Raw genomic sequence first — 24335 nt, 5'->3', positions numbered from 1 at the left:
ACCAACACAGATGTTTGGCCTCTCTGCCTTGACATTCTATGCTTTTGTAAAGAATGTTCAGAATGTCATGTTAAATCCCCGCAAGTAACATTGTTGCAACAAGAATATAAATATTAATAAATCCCAAGTTGGTAATAAATAACCCATTAAAATAAGAGTATCACATGTGAACCCATTTATAACTGAAAAGAGCCTTTCTATAATGTTAAACAACAGCATATGCTGGAAGAAAGACAGGATATATTTTAATGTATTTATGAAATAGTGAATTCAAAAATATTAAGTGTTCATCAGTACAGGTGTATCTGGAAACAACACCAACAAAAAAATGCAAGCTTTTTACCCCTAGAATATGATTATTCAAATGAAAAGGAGTATTTTTGTAACCCAAGGGTACCTAGCTATTCTATAAGTAATTACTAATTAGTATATGCTAAAATTAAGTTTAGAGAAAGCCTTATAAATTAGTTCTTCAGTTAATTACAGCACATAAAGTACAAACGGAAAAAAGCTCCCTAAAACAGTTTTTATAGTTTTATCACCAGTTATAGGGAATCAGGAAATTACCTAACTTTATAGCTTCTGGTGACCTTGATCTATTAATCAAATTCCTTTGTTCTCTATAATGACAGTACCAAAGTAACTGTAAGAAAGTAACAAAAGTAGCAAAAGACATGAGTTTTTTTAGGGTAAATTTATTACGTCTTATTCTTCTCATAAATGTTTGATAATTTCCTTCCTATAAAAATGAGAATCATTTTTTAAGTTATAAAATATGCTTGTTATATGTTTTATATAACTTAATTATGCTTGTGTGTATGTGTGTGTTTCAAGCAGAGAAAAGTTTAAATGGAAGTCAAAACTCCTCTATCTATGCCAGAGATAACCATTATTAAGGATTTAGTGTAAATATCCTTCCAGATTTTTACCATGATATACATACATACATATATGTAATTTTAGATCAAAAATAGAATTATATCTACTTTATGTAACTTCCTTTTGCCCACCTGGCAATACATAACAGAAGCTTTTTCATATGGGTACATATTATAGAGCTACATATTACAGCTGTACATATTATAGAGCTACCTCTTTCTATTTAGTAATTGAACAGTATTCCGAAGAAGAGTTCTACCATAATTAGATTAATCAAAATCCAAATGGTAAACATTTAGGATGCTTTCAATTTTTGCTATTATAAACTATTACAGCTCGTCTCTTATGCTCTAAAGTAAGAATGTATTTCCAGTAAAGGTGAATCATCTCCTATCGTGCCAATTTGCTTAAACAAGATTACTTTTTTTTTTTTTTTTTTTCGGTACGCGGGCCTCTCACTGTTGTGGCCTCTCCTGTTGCGGAGCACAGTCTCCGGACGCTCAGGCTCAGCGGCCACGGCTCACGGGCCCAGCCGCTCTGCGGCACGTGGGATCTTCCCGGACCGGGGCACGAACCCATGTCCCCTGCATCGGCAGGCGGACTCTCAACCACTGCGCTGCCAGGGAAGCCCCAAGATTACCTTTTTGATGCTAGATTTTAAGTTAGAATTTCTGAGAAAGGTATCACTTGAAATGGGTTTTAAAAGATAAATATACCCGGGCTTCCCTGGCGGCGCAGTGGTTGAGAGTCCATCTCCCGATGCAGGGGACATGGGTTCGTGCCCCGGTCCGGGAAGATCCCACGTGCCGCAGAGCGGCTGGGCCCGTGAGCCGTGGCCGCTGAGCCTGAGCGTCCGGAGACTGTGCTCCGCAACAGGAGAGGCCTCAACAGTGAGAGGCCTGCGTACCGAAAAAAAAAAAGAGATAAATATGCCCTGCAAAAAAATGTAACAGTAGTACCCTAAGACATTAATGTGTATAAGTTATAAGATTATAAATAATAATGATACAATTAACACCCATATACACAGTTTAAGAAATAGAGTATTACCATTACCTTTGAAGATCTCTATGTTCATGTCCTTCCTCTCTGTCTCCTGGAGGTAATTTTCTTCAATATTTTGCTTATTCCCTTGATTTTCTTTTTTCCCAGTTTTATTGAGGTACATTTGACAGATAAAATTGTAGTATACAATGTGATGATTTAATATATGTACACATTGCTTTTCTTTTTAGTTTTAACACATATATTCTATCCCTAACTTAAATATCTCTAAATAATATATTACATGCTTTGAATTTTATATGAATGAAAGCATATTGTAATTGAATTGCCTTTTTATTTTTGCACAAAATTATCTTCTTTAAGATTCATCCACATTATTCCTTATAGCTGCAATTCATTCATTACCTCTGCAAATAATGTTCTAACATAAGAAAATAGCACAATTTATCTATACATTCTACTGCTGGTTGGCATATGAGTTGTTTCCAGTTTCCTGCTATTTCAAACAATGTTCCTATGAACATTTTTGCGCATATCTCTTGGTGTATGTGGGTAAGATCTCCTCTAAGAGTGGAATCACTGGGTCATAGAATATGTTCATATTCAGCTTTACAAGAAAATCTTTGTACCATTTTACACTCTAACAAGCAGAGTTTACATGCTCCATTTGTTCGATAACTTCACCAATACTTAATATTATCCAATTATACAATTATTGCAAAACAGTGAATGTAAAATGCTATCTCATTGTGGTTTTAATTTATATTTTTCCAGTTATTGACACAGATCATCTTTTTAAAAAATGTCATTTTATTTATACACTAATTATCCAACTGGATTTCCTTTCCTCTGGGATACTTTAAGTCTCTTGCCCATTTAAAATTTGGGTTGTCTTTTTCTTATTGATTTGTAGGAGCTTTTATAATCTGAGTACTAATCAGTTGGTAGTCATATGCTCTGCAAACATCTCTCACTCTGAAGTTTACATTTTCATTCTCTTTATGGTATTTTTTGATGAATTTTAATGTAGTCAATTTAATGTAGTCAAATTTACCAATCTTTTCTTTCTAACTGAGGTAAAAGTGGTATATAACAATATTTTCTTTTAAGATTGGCACTATTTTTACCATGTTTAACAAATCTTCCCCTCCCCCAAAGTCATAAGGCTATGCCATTTATTCTCTTTGAAAGACTATATAGGTTGGCTTTTCATATTTAAGTATTAATATTTAATCCACATAAAACTGATTTTAGTGTATAGTGTGAGGTATCGGTACATTTTTCCTGTACATGGTTCATTATGTGTACATGGTCACCCAACTGTCCCAGTACTAGTTATTGAATTTTTTACCTCTTTGTCACTAATCTGAAACACCAACTCTGTCATAAATCACATTTCCAAACATGTGTACATCTGTTTATAAACTCTAAATTCTGCTCTACTGGCCAATTTGTTTATGATTGTGCCACACACTGTCTTAATTACTACAATCTTAAACTAATTAAAAAATTTCTTAAGTGTTATTGAGGTATAACTGACAAATAAAATGGTAAGATATTTAAAGTGTGCACTGAGGTGATTTGATATATGTATACATCGTGAAAGGATTCCCACAACTCCGTTAAATAACACCTCTCCTTACACATTTATCTGTCTTTTTTTTTTTTTTTTTTTTTTGGTGAAAACATTTAAGTTCAACTCTTTTAGCAATTTCAGTTATATAATAAAGTGTTACCAATTGTAGTCCCCATGTTGTACCTTGGATCCTCAGGCCTTATTCATCTTATAGCTAAAAGTTTGTACCACTTATCGACCTCTTTCTATTTCTTCCACCTCTCAGCCCCTGGCAACCATTTTCTACTCTGTTTCTAAGAGTCTGACCTTTTTTGTTTTTTAAGGTTCCACATATAATACCATGCAGCATTTGTCTTTCTCTGTCTGGCTTATTTCACTTGGCAGAATGCCTTCAGGGTTCATCCACGTTATTGCAAGTGGTAGAATTTCCTTCTTTCTCATGGCTGAATAATATTCCACTGTATTGTGTATATATACCACATCTTCTTTATCCATGTATCCATGTATCCACTGATGGACATTTAGGTTATTTCCACATCTTGGCTATTGTGACTAATGCTGCAGTGAACATGGGAGTGCAGATACTTCTTCAATAGCCTGTTTTCATTTCCTTTGGATATACCCAGAGTGGAACTGCTGGATCATATGGTATGGTTCTATTTTTAATTTTTTGAGGAATCTCCATACTATTTTTTATAGTGGTTACACCAATTTACAGTCCTACTGACAGTGCACAAGGGTTCCTTTTTCTCCATATCCTTGCCAATACTTATTATCCCCTGTGTCTTTGATAATAGCCTTTCTAACAGATGTGAGGTGGTATCTCGTTGTGATTTTGATTTGCATTTTCCCGATGATTAGTGATACGGAGCACATTTTCACTTACCTTTTGGCCATTTGTGTGTCTTCTTTTAAACTAATTTTTGATATGTGACAAGGCCAATTCCCAGGCTTTGCCGTTTGTTTTAGGAGCATGTTGATAATTCTCAGACTTTTGCTCTTTCTGTTGGGATTCTGATGGGAATTGCAGTAACTCTATAGATTATTTTGGGGAGAACTGATATCTTTATAATACTGAGTCTTCCAATCCATGAACATGGTATATCTTTCCATGTCTTTAGGCCTTCTTTCATCCACAAATGTTATTATTAATTATATCCTGTAATTCTCACTTTCCAATCTACCAGAATTTAACATGCATTTTACTCAATCTCTCTGGAGTTCCACAGATAGTCTTTGAAATCTTAATATTTAATCACATTTTTCTCTTTGTACAAAAAGTTTAAGAAAGAATTTTTGCATCACCTACAAAGAATACGATGCCAATGTCAAGGGACAGGATAGGGAAATCAGATTATTTGCTTCTCCTAAACTGTGTCCTCATTATTGTGTGGGAAGTTTACCTCTGTAAGATAATACATGTATGTTGAAGCCAACTGGAAATATTTTTTTTGTGTGCTTTACCCACACAAAGTACTTAGTAAACGCTTAACTGAGTAATTCATTTATCATTTGGATTACCCACCATTCATTGCCCTCTGCTTTAATAGTACAACTGAAGACTGACTGAAAAGGGCTGACATGAATACAGACATTAAGTAATATACTACTGAATGTTTTAAAGATGACTTTTCATTTTCAGAAAGCTTGCTTATAGAACTAGTAAAATAACCTAATATTTTTCAAGAAAAAACAAAGAAAGAATAAAAAAACTCTTAATATTTATGCCAAGTAATACATAAGTGTTTCTGACAGAAATGGTATGGATATTGGCTCTTCATCCTATTAGGTGCAGAAGGCTCAAGAACCTGATATATTGGTAATTACTGAATCACCTGGAAAAATAAAAAGTATTCTCAAATAAGAAGGATAATCTGAAAGAACTAAAAGTTACCTGTAGAGTACAGTTCATCATCCTTATTATGTAGTCGAACTGTTGATGGTCTAATATTGCCCGGTTTTGCTGAACATGTAAACCCAGCTCATCAGTGAGACACTGTCTTGCTGCCTTTCCTTTAAGGGCTCTCAGTGCAGCAGGAAGGGTCTGAGGACAAGAGAGGAAGACATGAACAAAAGGTACCACTGGAAAAAAAGTAACTTTCAATCATACTGAAAACTCACGTGTATCCTATAAACCATTTAACAGAGTTATTAGTAGAATTAAACTGCTAGAAAAGAGTTGATGTACTGTTAAGGACAACAGTAAACAGATGGATTTATAGTGATTTTTTAATTTGTAAGGCAGCATGAAAATAAGTAGGACTAGTTTATGTGATACATTTAAAAAACAATAAACTTCATTTAAAAAAACTCATCAAAATTGTGGTCACCAAAATAACTGTTGCTTCAGATTATGAGTCAAAACCACAGACACTTAGACATGTTCTTGCAATAACTGGTCACATCTCCATGGCAAGAATAGAAGGAAAAATTAAAATGACAAGAATCATGGGTGATTTTATACTTTTCAAGTGATTAGCAACTTAATCACTACTCAGTTTTAATTTATGACTGGAAAATTCTGCAATCTCTTCTTATTTCAAAAGCATAATTAAGAAGGAAAAAAACTCAGAGCAACAAACAGAAACCTCTAGGTGTATGTACTAAAATTCTTTCACTTCATCACCCACAAGAACGCCTCTTCCGTTTCACCTTTAGAGCTGAATTAATTTACTTTACATAAAGTAATAATTTAACTTTGAAAACCTAAAATGAGAACAAAGGGGCAAAGAAGAAGGAAGGGAAGAAGACTGAGAGTAGGGGGACCTAATATTGTTACCACGGGTACAGGAAACAGGCTGTGAAAGCTGAAAGCAAGAGAAGCAAAAGAAAGTCTGTAACACTTCAACCATAAGAAAAAAATGGATACCAGAAAAACTCAAAATATAAAGAGGCTTGAGGTCATTTAGTGCAAGGGTAAAAACTTCATTTTACATGTTTTACTAGCCCCTTGTAATAAATGTTCAGAATTATGACGAGTCACTAAGGAAAGGTTACATATGTTTAGTATGTTTTATTAAAGAAGGCAAGAAAATGTGCTTTAACAAGGCATATTTAAATGAATACCACAATTTTTATAATTCATTACTTGTTCTAACTAGATTCTTTGTAATAAATAAAATTATATTTTAGATGTTAAGTTTCTAAGTAACATGCCAAAATAGAATTAATGAACAATGTTTAAAAGTTCCGGGGGGGGGGAAATGACTATCAATACTTCTCTGGTTGCCATATAATTAGGCTTGGGTAAGATTTTAAATCTTAGACACTGTTCATTTAAAATGATCAAAACAATGAAAGGATACTTTATAAGGAAAAGGGATTGAATCAGAGAAGCGGTCAGTAGGCAAGCTAAACATAGAAATCTGAAAGGGATGTGATGAATGCTTACTTGGGAAAGATGGCATTTTATTACCTTTTCAGTCTCCAATGTTTTATTTTCAAATATGAATGAGATGCAGTTTCTAACAACTTCCAGTCTCTGTGCACTGTTGAAAACTGTTGTCACCTTATCCATTATTGAAACTAGTAAAGGAGTATAAGGAAAACACAAATTAAACTCCTTCAGCAATTACAAAAGGGGAATATTACTGTTTACAGTTTATGACTGTTTACATGACCAACACTTAAGCGTTTTTTTCCCTTGTTACATGACACTGAAAGTATTTCATTTCCTCACTTTGATTACATTTTTAGGTTGTGAAGTGGCAGTCTAGTCAATGGGTTATTTAGGATAATTTCACAGGATAGATTCTAACACTGTACTTAACTCTTAGGCAAATTAATTCATATTTACATTGCTCAGTAAATTTTTTTTAAGGTAATAATTTTTCCTTTAATTGTAAACAAACAAAACAGATAAAAAATATTTTGGGTACAAGATCATGACAAAAATAGCAAACACTCATATGTAAGAGGACTGACTACTAACAGACAAAGAAGTTGATACTTCTAACATATTACCAAAGAAAAACCACATACCACAAAAAATTAGGTTCTACAAATCTGAGTACAGGTGACCTGAAGAAGCACTGCACACAAAGAGAAATGATCATGGCCAAAGAATCACTATAAAAATTTGGGAGAGTCACTTCTCAGTTCTGTGAACTTAGTACCTGTCAACTTTACAAGGTTGGATAATTCTAGTGTACTACATAGGCTTACATTACTTAAAATAAATTTAACTTATTAAAAGAATATTAGAAAGATATAAATTGAAGCAGTATTTGTCAAATAAAAAGTATAATTTCACAAAGAACTACACTATATAATTTGTACAAATGAGGCAGTATCAATAATTCTTAAGCCTTATACTTTATGGCTGCTCTTACCTAACAAGAAAGACCACCATATCTTACTCTTAGCATTCCTTTCATTTCATCAATACGAAATTTTATATCCTTCAAATAATTTTTTAAACTTTTAAAAATCTTGAAATAATTATAAGCTTACAAAAAGTTGCAAATTATTACAGAGAAGATCCATGCACTTAATCACCTTCCCCCATGGTGATATCTTACATAACTATACTGCTTTATCAGAATCAGGAAATCAATCTTACTTGGTTTTTACTGTAGTTTTCTTGAAATCACTTAAAATCATGTAAGATTAACATTAATGACCATGACTGTAAAATAGATCATTTCATATGACTTTTCTGTCTGAAACATGCATTCTTAATTTTGCACTCTGGTGCTTCCCACATGTGTAGGTCAGTGGCATAGACTGAAATTGAAATTGATCTATATTTAGAGTAGAAAACTTCTTAGTCTCCAAATAAGACCACATGCTTTATTGAGAGAGTAACATCTTTAACCTATGTTTATAAAATTTTAATTCTAAAATCTTTTTAGCAGCATTTTAAATTTTCTTTAGGATGAACCATTAAAAACCCCACATTTTCTTATAATGAATCTGCTTACCATCTGGGAATTATTATTTTCCTTTGGAGACTATGACTTAGTTCATTCCCAGAAGAAAGTTCTTCACTTAGAGTTACTGATGTATCAGGCATTGGCCAAATCCCCAGTTGTGGCATTCTAATACTAGCTTTCTAACATTTGATAACAACTCTGGTTTGTGGGTATTTGACCTCCCCAGGGCTTCCTTCCCAAGGCTTTGGCTTTCAAATGCTATTTCTAGCATTTGAAATAGCATTTGAATAGTATTCTTCAACACTCTGGTCCCTCTGAGGAACAGCTGGAAACTAATTAACCTCTCAAAATGTGAATGGCTCTTAAAGTGACAGAGCAATTCTACATTCAGATTAAATGGGTATCATGTAAAATGAAACATTCATACCTTTTAATTTTAATACAAGGGAAATCCTAATTCTGATCAACTCAAATGAACCAGAAACTGGGACAGAGGTCCCTGTATTCGTCTTTCACTCATTCATTCATCATTTGTTCGTTTGTTCATTCATTCATTCATTCTAGTTTTACAGGAAGTGCATGCAGGGACAAATACTGAGTCATGTGTAACTCTTTCACTGACTACAATGAGACATTCCATATGCATCTAAAAAAAGAATTTGATGCTGATTGAAAATGAAAGTAAAGAGATTATACAAAAACAATATTGAGACAAGGCTACAATTCAAGCAAATTAAAATTTAAACCAACTTCTAATCTGTTCATGTGGGTATTTAAAGAAAGCATTCAACTAGCTCATGGATATTAAAGTTAAATGACCAAACCCTTCAAAAAATAACTACCCTAACATGTCTACTTCTCCTCCATTCTCTTCTCTATGTGAAAGTACAATCAACACTTAAGTAAAAGCTGTTACTACTTAGGGAAATAATAACAAATTAACATTATTAAGTAAATAATAAGTAATATTAACATTACTATATAACATAAACGTTAAGATACATAAATTATTAACATTACAACATAAACAACATAAATAATTAATAAATAATTAAACAACATAAATAATTAATATATTATTATCCCGGAATTTTAATAATAAAATTTCACTCACTTCCAAGTATGATGGAACAGTTTGTAACAAACTAAAACTCCCACCAGGAACAATTATATAAAAGTAAGATAAAATGCAAAAGCCATCTATTTAAATATATCAGAGTGCTACAGAAACACATGGATTAGAGGACCTAAAATTCCAGAGAAAGGAAAAGACCAAAGAGGTAAGTTAACAAGTACATCCACTTTTTCCCTAAGAGATTTGCCAATATTGAGTACAGACAGGAAGCTGAGAATCTGGGCTTGATTCTGGCAGATGGCCAGGTTGACCAGCAAAGTTTCTGTTGAGAGCTGAACAGACAAAAGTGGATGTATGCTATAGTCCTGAAGTAAACCTCTAAAAGAACAGTAAACGTATATAAATAACAAGTTAACAGATATAAATTATGGAATAGAAAATAATTTATTAATCGAAAAGAATGAAAGAAAGCAGGGGAAAATGTAAAACAAGAGGATCAAATAGAAAAAACCCAGTAAATTATATTAAAGCCATTACTGTATGAGTAATTATATTTATATAAATGAGCTAAATACAAGTAATATACTACAATAGTCAAACTGGAGGAAAAAAACCCTCACATGCTGCTTACAAGAGGCATACCTTAATTATAAGGACCCAGAATTTGAAAATAAAAAAATAAAAAACGATAAACCATACAAACACTAACCAAAGGAAGGCTGGTCTAGCCGTATAAAACTCAAAGTACACTTTATGCCAAGAAGTGTTACTAGAGACAAAGCAGGACATTCCATAATGATTAAGGGGTCAATCACCAGGATGCTATAATATTTGTAAATATATTTGCATATAACAAATCAATTTCAAAATACATAAAGAAAAAATGGAGAGAACTAAAATGAGAACTAGGCAATTCTATTACTTATCATGGGAGACTTTAACACATCTCCCGCAATAGCTGAAGAAAAAGAAGAGATAAAAATCAGTAAAAAAAAAAAAAAAAAAAAAAAAAAAGACAATGCACAGAATGGGAAAAAATATTTGCAAATTAACATGTTTCATAAGGGACTTGTATACAGAACATACAGAGACTTCTTAAACAAAAAGACAAATAGCTCAATTTAAAAATGGGCAAAGGGGGGCTTCCCTGGTGGCGCAGTGGTTGAGAGTCCTCCTGCCGATGCAGGGGACACGGGTTTGTGCCCCGGTCCGGGAAGATCCCACATGCCGCAGAGTGTCTGGGCCCGTGAGCCATGGCCGCTGAGCCTGCGCGTCCGGAGCCTGTGCTCCGCAACGGGAGAGGCCACAACAGTGAGAGGCCCGCATACCACAAAAAAAAAAAAAAAAAAAATGGGCAAAGGATCTGAACAGAGACACTTCTTTTCCAGAAAAGATATAAAAATGGCCAATAAGCACATGAGAAGATACTCTACATTAGTAGATGTGGAGAAACCAGAATGCCATACATTGCTGGTAGGAATGTAAAATAGTGTGGTTGTTTTGGAAAATAGCCTGGCAGCTCCTCAAAACATTAAACACAGGCTTATCATATAACCTGACAATTCCACTCCTAGATATTTACCTGACAGAACTGAAAACATATGTCCACACAAAAACTTACACATGAACGCTCACAGCAGCACTATTATTAGTAGCCAAAAAGTAGAAACAACCCAAATGTCCATCAACTGATATATGGATAACAAAATGTGATACATACCCATACAATGGAATATTATTCAGCCACAAAAAGCAATGAAGTACTACACATGCTACATGGATGAACCTTGAAAATATCATGCTACATGAAAGAAGCCAATCACAAAAGATCACATATTGTACAATTCCATTTATATAAAATGTCCAAAATAGGCAAATCTATAAAGACAGGAAGTAGATTACCGCCTAAAGCTGGGGAAGGAGTGGTTTTGGGGGTGGGGTGGGGAGTAACTGCTAATGGGTATGGGTGTTTCTATTTGGAGGAATGAAAATGTTTGAAATTAGACAGTGAAAATGCACTCTGTGAAGATACTAAAAACCACTGAATTGCACACTTTTTTTTTTCTTGGCTGCGTTGGGTCTTTGCTGCTGCACACGGGCTTTCTCTAGTTGTGGTGTGCAGGCTTCTCATTGCGGTGGCTTCTCTTGTTGCTGAGCACAGGCTCTAGGCACGTGGGCTTCAGTAGTTGTGGCTCACGGGCTCTAGAGCGCAGGCTCAGTAGTTGTGGCGCACAAGCTTAGCTGCTCCACGGCATGTGGGATCTTCCCGGACCAGGGCTCAAACCCGTGTCCCCTGCATTGGCAGGCGGATTCTTAACCACTGCGCCACCAAGGAAATCCTGAATTGCACACTTTAAATGGGTGAATTTTATGGTATGTGAATTACATCTCAATATAGCTATTTTTAAAAAAGAGAAGATTCCACAGTGGGAGCCGTTAGGCTAATCGTTACCCTGTGAGGGGTACTGAATGGAAAAGTGTTTCTAGGTATTGATAGTGCTGATTCTGGTTGCACGAATTTGTTCACTTTGTGAAAACTCATCAAGCTGTGCACTTCTGTTTTTGTGTCTTATATCTTAATAAAAGGTTCTTTTTTCCTTTTAAGATTTATTTATTATTTATTTTTGGTTGCGTCGGGTCTTAGTGGCAGCACATGGGATCTTCGTTGAGGCATGCGGGATCTTTCAATGCAGCGCGCAGGCTCTTCGTTGCAGTGCACGGGCTTCTCTCTAGTTGTGGCATTCAGGTTTTCTCTCCCTAGTTGTGGCACACAGGCTCCAGGATGCGTGGGCTCTGTAGTTGTGGCACAGGGGTTCCAGAGCGCGTGGGCTCTGTAGTTTGCAGCACTTGGGCTCTCTCATTGAGGCACGTGAGCTCAGTAGTCGTGGCGCGCGGGCTTAGCTGCCCCGTGACATGTGGGATCCCAGTTCTGCGACCAGGGATCGAACCCACGTCCTCTGCATTGGAAGGTGGATTCTTTACCACTGGACCACCAGGGAAGTCCTCAAAAGGTTTAGTTTTAAAACAAATAAATGGACAAATACATACCAACAGGTGGACCTGCGGGCACAACACATTTCTTTTCCACTCTTGAAGCAGGAGGTGCATTCTGGTTCTTGGCAAGATTTTCCTGTATTAATTCCTGTACCCGAGTTTCATCAATCTTTGGGAAAGGAAGAATATGAACTCGCAAGTGGGATCCTTCTGTTGGACGTGGAACTTTCTGAAACGCCATATGAGGGTTTGGATTTTCCTGCGATATGAAACATACGTAAAATGATTCCAAAGTTAAAAGAACAATGGCAGATTGTCAGCCAGAAACTGAAATCAGAGAGATGAGACACTGTACATACATTCAAATATATGCCATAAAATACAGAGTATTGGAATCTTACTTCTTACATGATTTACCAGCAGCATCTGATACAGCTGATCACTCTTTTTCCTCTTCAAGGAACACTTTCTTCACTTGGTTTCTAGGTCGTCTTGTTACATCTTTGTTTATTTTTCATCTCCCTAATCTCTTAACTATGTGAATACCCCAGGGCTCAGATCATGGGCCACTTTTCTAATTACACTTACTTTCTTGGTGATAACTTCCAGTCTTTTATCTTTAAACCATAAATCACCAATGATTCACAAATTTTTATCTCCAAATGAGCTTCCTCCTGAACTCCATACCTGTATATTCAACCACCTGCACATAGTGTTTCCATCTGGATTTAAAATAACATTGTAAATATATGTCCAAAATGGAGCACTTAATATTCACCTCCTCCAAATCTGCTTTCTACAGTCTTCCCCACTTCAGTAAGTGGCATATTTATTTTTTCCAATCACTCCGGTGAAAAGCTTAATCATTAATGCCTTTCTCTAATACCGAATTATCCATTCCTCTGCAAACCTTTTACACTTTGCCTTTAAAATACGTTTATAACCTGACCACTTTTCAATACATCTTGGTTCAAGCCAATATCTCTCATGTTGCTACAGAACATTCTCTTAACCAGTCTCCCTGCTCCACCCTTTGCTCCTACCCTCACTCTATTTTTAACACCGCAGACAGAGTGATCTAGTTAAAATGTCAAATCATCACCTAACTACTCTGTTCATTCAAATAGCTCTTCATCTCATTCAGAGTAAAACCAAAAGTTCTTACAATAATTTACAAGATATGGCTTCTCTATATGACTGTGCCCTACTACTGTTTCCTTCATTCATTCTGCTCCTGCTACACAGGCCTTCTAATTCCCGCCTCAAGGTCTTCACACTTAACTGTTCCCTCTGCCTGGAATGCCCGTCTCCCACCAGTTTGTACAGCACCCTCTCTCTTTTCCTGCATGTCTTTGCTCAAATGCCACCTTTCGTGCCCACCCTATCTAAAATGACACCCCCCAACACAGTCCCTATCCCCCTTACTATATTTTCCTTGTCACCTTCTCACATACTACAAATTCTATTTAACTTGTTTATTGTCTGTCCTTTTCTCATTAAAATGAAACTCAAGAGGACAGACATTTTGATCAATTATAAACTATTTTTTTATCCTCTGCTGTATACATATTGCATCTAGAAACTGCCTGGCACATAGCAGGCACCCTAAACTACTTCCTACTGTATGCTAATGAGTGGGACACAATGTTGAACACATATTAGAATTGCAGTAATTAAATTAATTGTGTCAGTTAATATTTTCATAGACCCTTAGGGCTGGCATGGACTTTTATCCAGCTACCACTTAAGTAGAATTATATTTCAAATACTACGGGCAGAGTGGAATCCATCCTTTTTACAAAGTTCTCTAAAGAATGCTGCTATAGGGGCTTCCCCGGTGGCGCAGTGGTTGAGGGTCCGCCTGCTGATGCAGGGGACACGGGTTCGTGCCCCGGTCCGGGAGGATCCCACATGCCGTGGAGCCGCTGAGCCTGTGCGTCCGGAGCCTGTGCTCCGTAACGGGAGAGGCCACAACAGTGAGAAGCCCGCATACCACACACACACAAAAAAAAGAAGGCTGCTATACAATCATTCTTAGACCAATTCTTGCATTTATTATTCTTTGCAACCAGAAAATTTCTTTTTCCTCCTGAACCTGTGTTATTCACGTTGTACATTAGGCTCAATACTGCCCTATACATTCTCTGGACAGTTAAAATGGCCAACTCTCATCATCTACCAGAGCTGCTCCCCACAATTCTTTTTGGTTATTTGACCCAGACCCAGACCACAGCAGATGATATAGGGAGCATATCTCAGCAATACAATGGAAATAATACTCCTTTAAGTGTCAAAAGCCTGGGTTCCAGTTTTTGCTCTGCTCATTATGTGATGCTGGATAAATAACTTTGCCTAAGTATATACAGGCATACCTTGTTTTATTGCCCTTCACTTTATTGTGCTTCGTAGATACTAGGTTTTTTACAAATTGAAGGTCTATGGCAATCCTGTGTCGAACAAGAGTACTGGCACCATTTTTTCCAACAGTATTTGCTAACTTTGTGTCTCTATGTCATGTTTTGGTAATTCTAACAATATTTCAAACTTTTTCATCATTATTATATTTGTTATGGTGATATGTGGTCAGGGATCTTTGATGTTATTATTACAAAAAGATTATGATTTGCTGAAGGCTCAGATGATGGTTAACATTTTTTAGCAAAAAAGTATTTTTAAATTAAGGCATGTACATTGTTTATTTAGACACAAATACTATTATTGCACAGTTAACAGACTACAGTACAGGGTAAACACAACTTTTATATGCACTGAGAAACCAAAAAATGCGTGTGACTCACTTTATTGTGATATTCGCTTTACTGCAGTGGTCTGGAACTGAACCCACAATGTCTCTGAGGTATGCCTGTACTTACGCTTTTCTTAAAAGGTTCCTGAGAAGGTGAAATCAGATTGAAAACTTGTTCTTGCCAAAGTAGCCCTCATACACACTTTGTATTTTCCCCTTATATTGTCAGCAAAGACAGGAAAAAATAAGTAAATTCCTATGCCAAGTCTTCACAATCACCACTTTCTAAACTATATGTTGAAAAAACTGTTCCAAAATTACACCTGGATTAACACCAATATCACTAGCCCAGAATTTCTGAAACTGCCCTTTTCCAAAAGCAGCATGTTTTTTCTCTGTTCTTTAGGCACAATATCTAAGATACCTCGTCTTCTCAAAAGTTATAAATATCAACTTTCTAATACCCATTGGGCAGATATTTCTTTCAGGAGGGGGAGGTAATTCATGTGGATTTTGAGTTTGAATCATTTAAAGTACATTCTTCACTACTTCCATTTCTATCTATACTTATTTTCTTTATAATAAAATAAAAACTTTAAAGATACTTCCTATGATATAAATAATATTCATTAAAACAAATTTGAAAAAATGGAAAAATAAAAGTAGAAATCTTCTTAGTGGTGCCAGTATCTTTTCTAGTATATTTTCTCTCTCTCTTACTATGTATTCTTCTCTCTTGCTCCAAAAATGACTTAAGGTGGTTTAGAAAAATAAAGATACACATATTGATTGCTTCTAATCAAAATTCTGTAATGTTATGGATTCATCCTAAACTTTGTAAGGAAGATCAAAGATCCAAAAACAGTCAAGGCAATTCTGAAGAAGAGTAAATAGAGAAGTCAAACTTTCCAGATATCAAAATTTATGCAAACCTTTAATAATTAATACAGTATAGTAACTGGCATCACTGAAGGGTTAAAGGGCTAATGGAATAGAGAAGCCCAGAAGCAGGACTATATGTGAAAATGTGATAGAGACAGGAAACACTATAATTCAGAAGGAAAAGTTAGACAATTCAATGAGAGAAGGTAATACAACAAAGTAATTTTAGCTCATGGTCTCTGATATCAGACAGCCTGGGTCAAATCCTAGCTTAGCCACTCACTAGTAGCGTGACCCGGTGCAGTATCAATTCTCTTACCACTTGGGTTTTAGTTTCCTCATCTGTAAGGAAGATAATAATATAATACCTACTTCACAAGGTTCTTGTGAGGGTGGAACAAGTTGTTATAGGAAAGCTTTACAACACACACACACACACACACACACACACACACACACACACTTCCCCAGAATAAATCTGAAAGCTCTTTTCTGAAAGTTTAGAGTATATTCATTTGAAAAATGTTTAGTCACTGCATATTCTATGGCATGACACCATGCCTCTGAAACTAAAACCACCTCTTTCTCCCAGGGTTCCCATCATATCACCAGCTACTTATATTTTAACAACAATGACAACAATAATAGTACTCAATGAGGGTTTAAATAAAAATCACTTATTAAAGAAAAGATATAGCTATTTGTCACTAATAGTATTTTTTTTCTCATAAGCAATTTGAAATATTGTAAACCAAATCCATATACAATTCAGAATAATAAGCATTCTAAAAAATGATTTTAAAACAAAGTTCAAAGCTGAGGCTATCCTTTAGCTGTACAGATAGTCTTCATAAAAATTCAGATTATGGGCTAAAGTTACTAAATGATAATATATTCAGCTGTGTTTAGAAAATTCAAAAAAGGCTCATGCTCCAAGATCTAGTACTATTTGGTTTTCTGGCGGCCGTATTTGTACGCTGCTGCCCTCTAGCGGGCAGTATGGTAAATATAAAGGACCACACTCACCACCTCACACCCACCTTAGTCACATAATGACTTCTGAGAAGATAGCAGAAATGAGACATTTTAAGCCTCGTTGAACTCTGCATGTTCTTGGAAACATGCTATAATTTGTAACTCCAAATGCGTTTAGATCAATCCCTTGAAGATTACTGAGCTCATTAAAAACCGCAGCCCAATTTCATTGTTGAATCTCCGTGTTGAAATAAGGAAATGCATTATTTTCCAACAGAACAAAAAAGCAGCCAAATACTCATCTTTGATTTTAGAGAAGTGCAAATATAAAGTAATAACCAAGGACTTAGACAACTACATACTTATGGTGAACATAATTCTGTCCAAAGCAACAAGAAAGCTGGCAAAATGCACTATCATTTAGAGGGAATTTTAAAGTTGGATAATGATTTTCAAGAAGTGGGTTCTGTAATCCTGCTTTTAGAGTATACTATAGCAATGGGAGGTATAATGATTTTCTCAGACTTGAAAAAATGACACACACACCATCTGGTCTGGAAACATGGATTTTTCTTTTCTCTCTCTCTTTTTTTTTGGCAAGCTAAATGAGAATATGCTTAGGGCTTACAAAAAACAAGGCTGAGAAAGCACTTCAAATAAAAGCAAAGGAAAGCAAGACAAAACAAAAAGCCCCAAACCCTACTGGAAATTCAAAGTAGGCACACTGGGAAAAAAAATTTCTTCCAACACATTGGTCTCAGCAATGAATGACAAATCAATGTGACCTTGTCAGGGTTTACCAAGTTTCCCATATTAATTTAGGTATTTAATAATTATTTAATGTGCACCAATCATACCTAGACCTGTGTTACACAAATTCTTAAAAATCCTTTTAAATACAGCCGAAACCAATACTATCAATTGGACTAAATCGTTAAACACTGAAAAAATGTAACTGGACTTTTTAGAGTTGCCTGGCTGTGAACATGTTTGATGGAAAGAAACACTCTCAATTTTCCATCCTCACAGGTCTTTCAATGATCACCTAATAGAATTAATGTCTCATCCTTAATACAAAGAAATTTGGTATATGACTTCAATATGTAATGTGCTGGTTGCCCTAATTCAGGGTTTCTTAACCTTGACACTATTGACATTTTGGGCTAGATAATTCTTTGTTTGGTGGTGGGGGGCAGGGAAAAGTGGGTGTCTTGTATACTGTAAGATGGTTAGAAGCATCCCTGGCCTCTACTTACTAGATGCTACTAGTATACCCTTTCTAGTTGGGACAGCCAAAAAATGTCTCCAGACGCTGACAAATTTCTGGGGGTACAGAGTTTGCCCCTGTTAGAACAACTGCTCTAATTCATGACTCTAGACGGAGGCTTCATGGTCTAAGACAAGTCTTTTTACAAGTACCAAGAAAGCACAAAGTGACGAGCTAGGAGACCTAATACTCTCACTCACCCGCTGGCATGCAAATTAAAGCCATAAAAGGATAAAACCACACACCTATTAAAATGGCTAAAAACAAAGCAAAACAAAAAAACAACTGAGGATACCAACTGTTGGTGAAGACACAAAGCAAACAGAACACTCAAATATTGCTGGCGGGAATGCAAAAATGGTATAGACTTAAGGAAACAGTCTGGCAGTTTCTTACAGAGATAACATTTTGTTACCATTTTTCCAGCATCCTACTCCTAAATATTAACTCAGGAGCAAAAAATATTCAAGTTCACACAAAAACCTGTGCAAATGTTTAGGGTGGTTTTACTCATAATTGCCAATACTGTCCTTCATTTGCTCAACAGATAAATAAAACTCTGGTATAACCATACAATGGAGTACTGCTCAACAATAAACAGGAATGACATACATGCAGTGGCATGGATGAGTCTGAAATGCATTATTCTAAGAGAAAGAAACCAGACTCGAAAAACTATGTCATGACATTATGGAAAAAGCAAAAACTACAGAGACAGAAAACAGATCAGGTGCCAAGAGTCTGAAGTGGCAGAGCGATGTGACTCTAAGGGAGCATTAAGAAGAAACTTGGGGCGACAGAAATGCTCTACGCCCTCAGTGTGGTGGCGGTGGCCGCAAAACTCATTCGTTTACCAAAACCCATCAAACCGCACGTTAAGAAGGGTAAATCTTACTACCTGTAGATTACACCATGGTAAACCCGACTGAAAATAGACAAGCAAACCAGACAGGGTGGAGGAAGGAATCTGATTTTTACGCTTTGGGGTGGGGGCCTCATTTCATCCTAACAATCTAAGTAAGTTGTTTATGTTTTGACTTTTTAAGATGAAAGATGACTGTAATATTTTACTTTCTTCCTATAACAACAAAAACAAACCCCTTTATTCACAGTTGGCAAAGAGTACAAATATCATCAGTGTAGACTGAATGTGCCTGGGAGTGAAATTAACTTCTGCAGAAATGTAAAGGGAACAGATCTTATGTGATTTAGAATGGCTACTCCTGCATTTGGGCTTTGTTCTCTCATTAGTTTTCAGACTTATTTGTTTCAACATTGGGCAATGAAATACTTATTAGGCACAAACAGAAATCTCATATTATTTTATAAGAAAGTCCAAGTCCTCTCATTTTTCCTTTAATTTTTAAGAAAACAAATTACACAGTCTAGCAAATGTTTATGTACTACCGCAGATGAAAAACAAATTAGAAAAACTGCACTATGTAAAACAGTAAAACACATGTCCAATTGATTTCTTGCTGCCTTGGAACAGATGTTTATAAAGCTCTTGATCTGACCTATCCTAATATTCTCATTTTGCATTCAGCTAGTTGTCTTTTATAAGTGTATACCAAGAATCACAGAGAAAGAGCAGGTGAGTAGCTACATGTGCTGTCATGTAGACATCAAGAATTCTGATAGCCAAAGTAGGCAGACACAGTATTATCAACCCGGCATGGAAAGAAAAGCTGTACCAATGTATGGCCAATAAAAATCTTCATGGTATAACTTTGCCAACACATACACATTTGTCTCTAATGGATTTATTCCTTTCCTTCGTCTTCATTCCACCTTCCCTTTCCCTTCTCCACCAAACTCACCAAACACTTTTCTTAACTATTTAGGAAGCTTCAGAAAGTTAAAAGAGCAGCTAAACCCCGTTGCAATTCATCCTACTCAGGTCTACTCACATTCCTACAATTCATCCCTACTCACTGAAAAGCACTATAAGGGAATGATGATAAGAAACTGGACAGTTAACGTTTGTTTTTGAGGTACTTCAAAGGGAAGTGAAAGAGAGAGGCTAGATACACATACCAGACTTCAGTGCAATAAAGTATTTACAAACATCTGAATGGAATCACCAGGTCTCAATTCTAACCCAATAATAAGGAAACAGTCAAATTATATGGTTGGTTTTTGCTTACCAAAAGGGAATTTTAGAAATGTGATAAAAAAAAAAAAGACTAGTTAAAAATAGAACCATCTGGATTATTTTCCTTGCATTGAGACCATCCTTCCTCCCTCCCCTCAACTTCCTGTACAACCCAAGAAAGTAACTTTACCATCATGTCTGTTTTTAACTTTGTATCTACTTCAGATAAAACTTTGTATTTACTTCAGAAAAAACTTTGTATTTACTTTAGGACCATCATGGATTTAGAATCACAGAACTGGAAGGAATCTCATAAAGTCTGATGATAATCCACTGGAATATTCTCAAATACTCATTACTCATTCATCATGTATGTGTATCCCCTTCTCAAGGATATTAGTGGAATCATGTACCTAGAAAATGCCTGGAACTAGTAGGTACCTAATATACATACTGAATGAACAAATTTGATTAACTTAAATGGAACAGAATTAGACTGTGGAAGGGAAAAAGCCCAGCAAGGGCTCAAGAAATGCAGAGTACATTTGAAGGGCGATTTCCATATCTTACCTAGTAATACATCCCTCACGATGATCACTTTAAAAGTGCTATTCTATAGGATGGGGGCTGTTTGTGTTTTACAATCACCCTTAAGAACATATAATTACTAGATATTTATTTTATTGCAGTTTTCAGTTTTGTTTTGGCTTAGTGTAAGCTACGTATCATTAAATTTAAGTTACAGATTACATTTAAGCTATCATTATATTTCAGTTACTTTGTTTTTGCATCACAATGGCTTGGCACACTCCCTTACATACACTGCATATTCTGTCCTGTGACAGAGACAAACCTGGGTCACAACCCCAGCTCTGGTCACTTACTGGCTATACAATTTTGCAGTTCTGGAACAGTCTTGTAAAAATGCAAGAAATAGATACTCAGTTATTAAAGGGATCAGTCCCAGAGTCTCAAACACTGATTCCCATTTGATGTTTTGCTATTCTTTGAAATCCATAAATAAATCACTCCTAGTAGGCCAGGAAAAAACCTTTCTAATCTTCAATTTCCTCACATATCAACACCTGCCCTATCTACCTCACAGGGCCATTTTCAAGTCAAATGAGAAAATACATTAAAGAGCTTTATAAAGAAAAAAGTATAAAGTCAGCCTTTGGAAGTACCACTATTTTTCCAATTGGAGATGAGCCAGCCTAATGGAGTGAAAGAAGATAGTCTTAGGAACTGGATAGAGGAAAATTCCTGAATTTAAAATCTGGATTCAATCACTTAATAACCATATGATCCTGAGCCAATTATTCCCAGTAAAATGGGGATAATGACACCTATTTTACATCGTTATAAGGATTAGAGATGATGTATGTAAAGTGCTTAATTCCATGCCTGGCACGTTGTGCTAAACACTCAATATTTATTATTATTACAATACGTCAACAGAATTTTCTCATGTGATCACGCTACACGTTAGTTCTATACAGCCATCATATTGACAATAAATGGCAAAGACCAACACAGAACACAAGTTTTCCTTCTGACAGAATTCTTTTTTAAGTTTCAGCATACTAATCAAGAAACAGATTTATTATATTGGACACAGTTATAAATGTGGAATTTAGGATATCAGTCCAAGGGATAAATTTTAAAATAACTTCAGGAATAAAATTCATAAATAACTGAATAATATGAAACAAAGAAACACAGTTTAGTATTCATGTTTTTATCCAATTGGTTCTCAGATTTCGAATGGATGTGACAAAGCACTGACTAATGATCCAACATCCAAAAAGGTCCACCTATTCAAATAATGAAGTTATACAATACCAGTATACTGACCCAAAATCTTTCTTAACTGTATTTCCTTTAAAATGCATCTTCCCTCAACTTTCCCCTGGAAAACCATACTTCCCACTTACTTCCCTTTACTTAGTAAAAAGATTCAACTCTGAAAAGCTTCACACGCAGGAGATATCATTAGCCACAATCCACTTTTCTGTGTGCATCTTAGGTTTTCTTCTTTCCTGGTATCCAAATGCATATTTTACCACATTCCAGTCTTTTTAACTTATTGTATTTCTTCTCTCAGGGAATATTTTCACCCTTGAGTTTCTGTAGTCACCTGACAGTTTTCTTTCTTTCTTTCTTTCGCTTTTCACTCCCTATATGTTCAAAACAATACAACTCAAAGTTTTTCCTGATACAGTGGACAATCACTGTACAAAGCTAGAGCAGAGTAAATTGGTCAATTCTGTCTGACGCAGTTCTGGTTTCCAATGAGTCTAATCTTTACATCTCAAAAATGTTCAATACACTCTTAAGAAGACAGAGACCTAAATGAAAATCACAATGAAGGCAAATGACAAACTGGAAAATTGTGACTAATATGTTTTTGTAATAGAGCAATTGACAGGAAAATCACTTTGAAAAGTGAGGTCTATTTTGATGCCCAGTACCAACTGTAATATCTTGTAACTCATAGTCCCAAAGGTTTTAAATCAGAACAAAAGAGATAATCACTAGGAATACAAAGCTTTTTAATTTTTCAAACAAAATACTTTATTAATACTTTTAAAATTAATGGCTGTCTAAATAAATACACTTACTTACATTTTTGAATAGTTGCTCAGCAAGTTCTCTGACATGCTTTATCATCTTCACTGGGTTATTTTCTTCAACTTTAATTCGCTCTACTTCAAAAGCTACCAACTTGGAAAAAGAATCAAATGGTAAAACATCAACTCCCAAATATGCTGAATATAGAAAACTGTGTGAAAATTTCACACAATTTGCAAACCAGAAAGCATCCAAAATGTATACTATTATTAAAACAAATTGTTTTAGATTTTTACTGTGTTTTGCCTCTATTTTACAGTTACAGAGTCAGTCAAGCCCTTGCATGTTCTGGTGGTCTCTCTCTGCTGATTTAGGGTCTTGGAAAAAGTCATTTCTGGAACTCAGATTCTTCTCTCATTCTCCAGGCCTCACTCAGAGAATTCTCTCAGAGAATTTCAGATGGTCAGAAAGTCTTCAAACATTTCCCTAACTCACAAAATATGAACCAAATGTTCAAGTTGGGTCACTCTAGTCCTAGCATGCTAACAGCATGATTTGAAACAAGTCACTAAAACTCCTGAGCTTCAGTTTCTTCATCTCTAAAATAAGATGGAAGAACAAGATGACCTTTAGGTTCCTTCTAGTTCTCAAATTTTATAAACTCTGATCCATTTCCTAACCAACTAACTTACTGGGAGAACTGTGCTAGTGTGTACACTTGAAGTAGAGCAAAGAGTACTGACAGGAAAAAATGAGGTATAGGGAGGAGGTAAACAGATGGATTTTTTTTTAAGGGTATAATGTAGGAATTCTCATGCAAGGAACTAATAGATTCACTGGAGCAGACATATAAAACTATGACTCCACCTCTTCTAGGCCAGGATTCAGAAGGATTGCCAAAGAAAGTCAAACGTTTCTTTCCTTCTAGCAGGTCTATTTGATGGGAGTGTGGGGACAAGACAACACACAGTGCAAGCTGTCACTCCAAGCTCCATAAGCCTTGTGTGTGGTAGGCTGCCCTTGGCTAAATGAAAACAAGGATCCCTTTCCCAGGAGCAAGTGTAATTTTCCTAAAAGCACATTCCCCTGCAAACCAGTTAAATGGCCAAAGAGGGTAGAAGAAGAAATTACTTAGGTCTGGTGTCCCATTTTTTTTAAGCCCTTGACTGAAGTAAACATACAAATAACTGGTTTTCAAGTAACATCATCAATAAGACATCAAAAATCATCACTGTAGACAGAACACAGAACTGGATGAACACTAAGGGGAGACCCAATAGGAATCTCACACAGAGTCCTTGCCTTATCATTGTTTCCAAACTGAAGAATCAATCTATCCATCCATCCATCCATCTATCTATCTATCTATCTATCCCTTAAGTATATAAATGAACAT

General features: G+C 35.6%; 1 protein-coding gene across 3 annotated transcripts in view; it reads right to left on the bottom strand.

Moving 5' to 3' along the window:
* SBF2 (SET binding factor 2) overlaps positions 1-24335 on the bottom strand; it is a 459339-nt gene that overhangs the window by 167705 nt on the left and 267299 nt on the right. For all 3 annotated transcript variants that reach the window (XM_067749929.1, XM_067749930.1, XM_067749931.1), the window contains exons 13-16: positions 22994-23092; positions 12458-12662; positions 6876-6985; positions 5355-5504 (exon numbers count right to left, since the gene is read on the bottom strand). In XM_067749929.1, coding sequence (XP_067606030.1) covers positions 5355-5504; positions 6876-6985; positions 12458-12662; positions 22994-23092 — 564 coding nt within the window. The remainder of the gene's footprint in view (positions 1-5354; positions 5505-6875; positions 6986-12457; positions 12663-22993; positions 23093-24335) is intronic.

This window comes from Pseudorca crassidens, chromosome 9, assembly GCF_039906515.1.
Source record: "Pseudorca crassidens isolate mPseCra1 chromosome 9, mPseCra1.hap1, whole genome shotgun sequence".
NCBI classification, from domain to species: domain Eukaryota; kingdom Metazoa; phylum Chordata; class Mammalia; order Artiodactyla; family Delphinidae; genus Pseudorca; species Pseudorca crassidens.
Note: the sequence above shows the minus strand (reverse complement) of the source record. Positions and strands in the feature narration are given on the sequence as shown.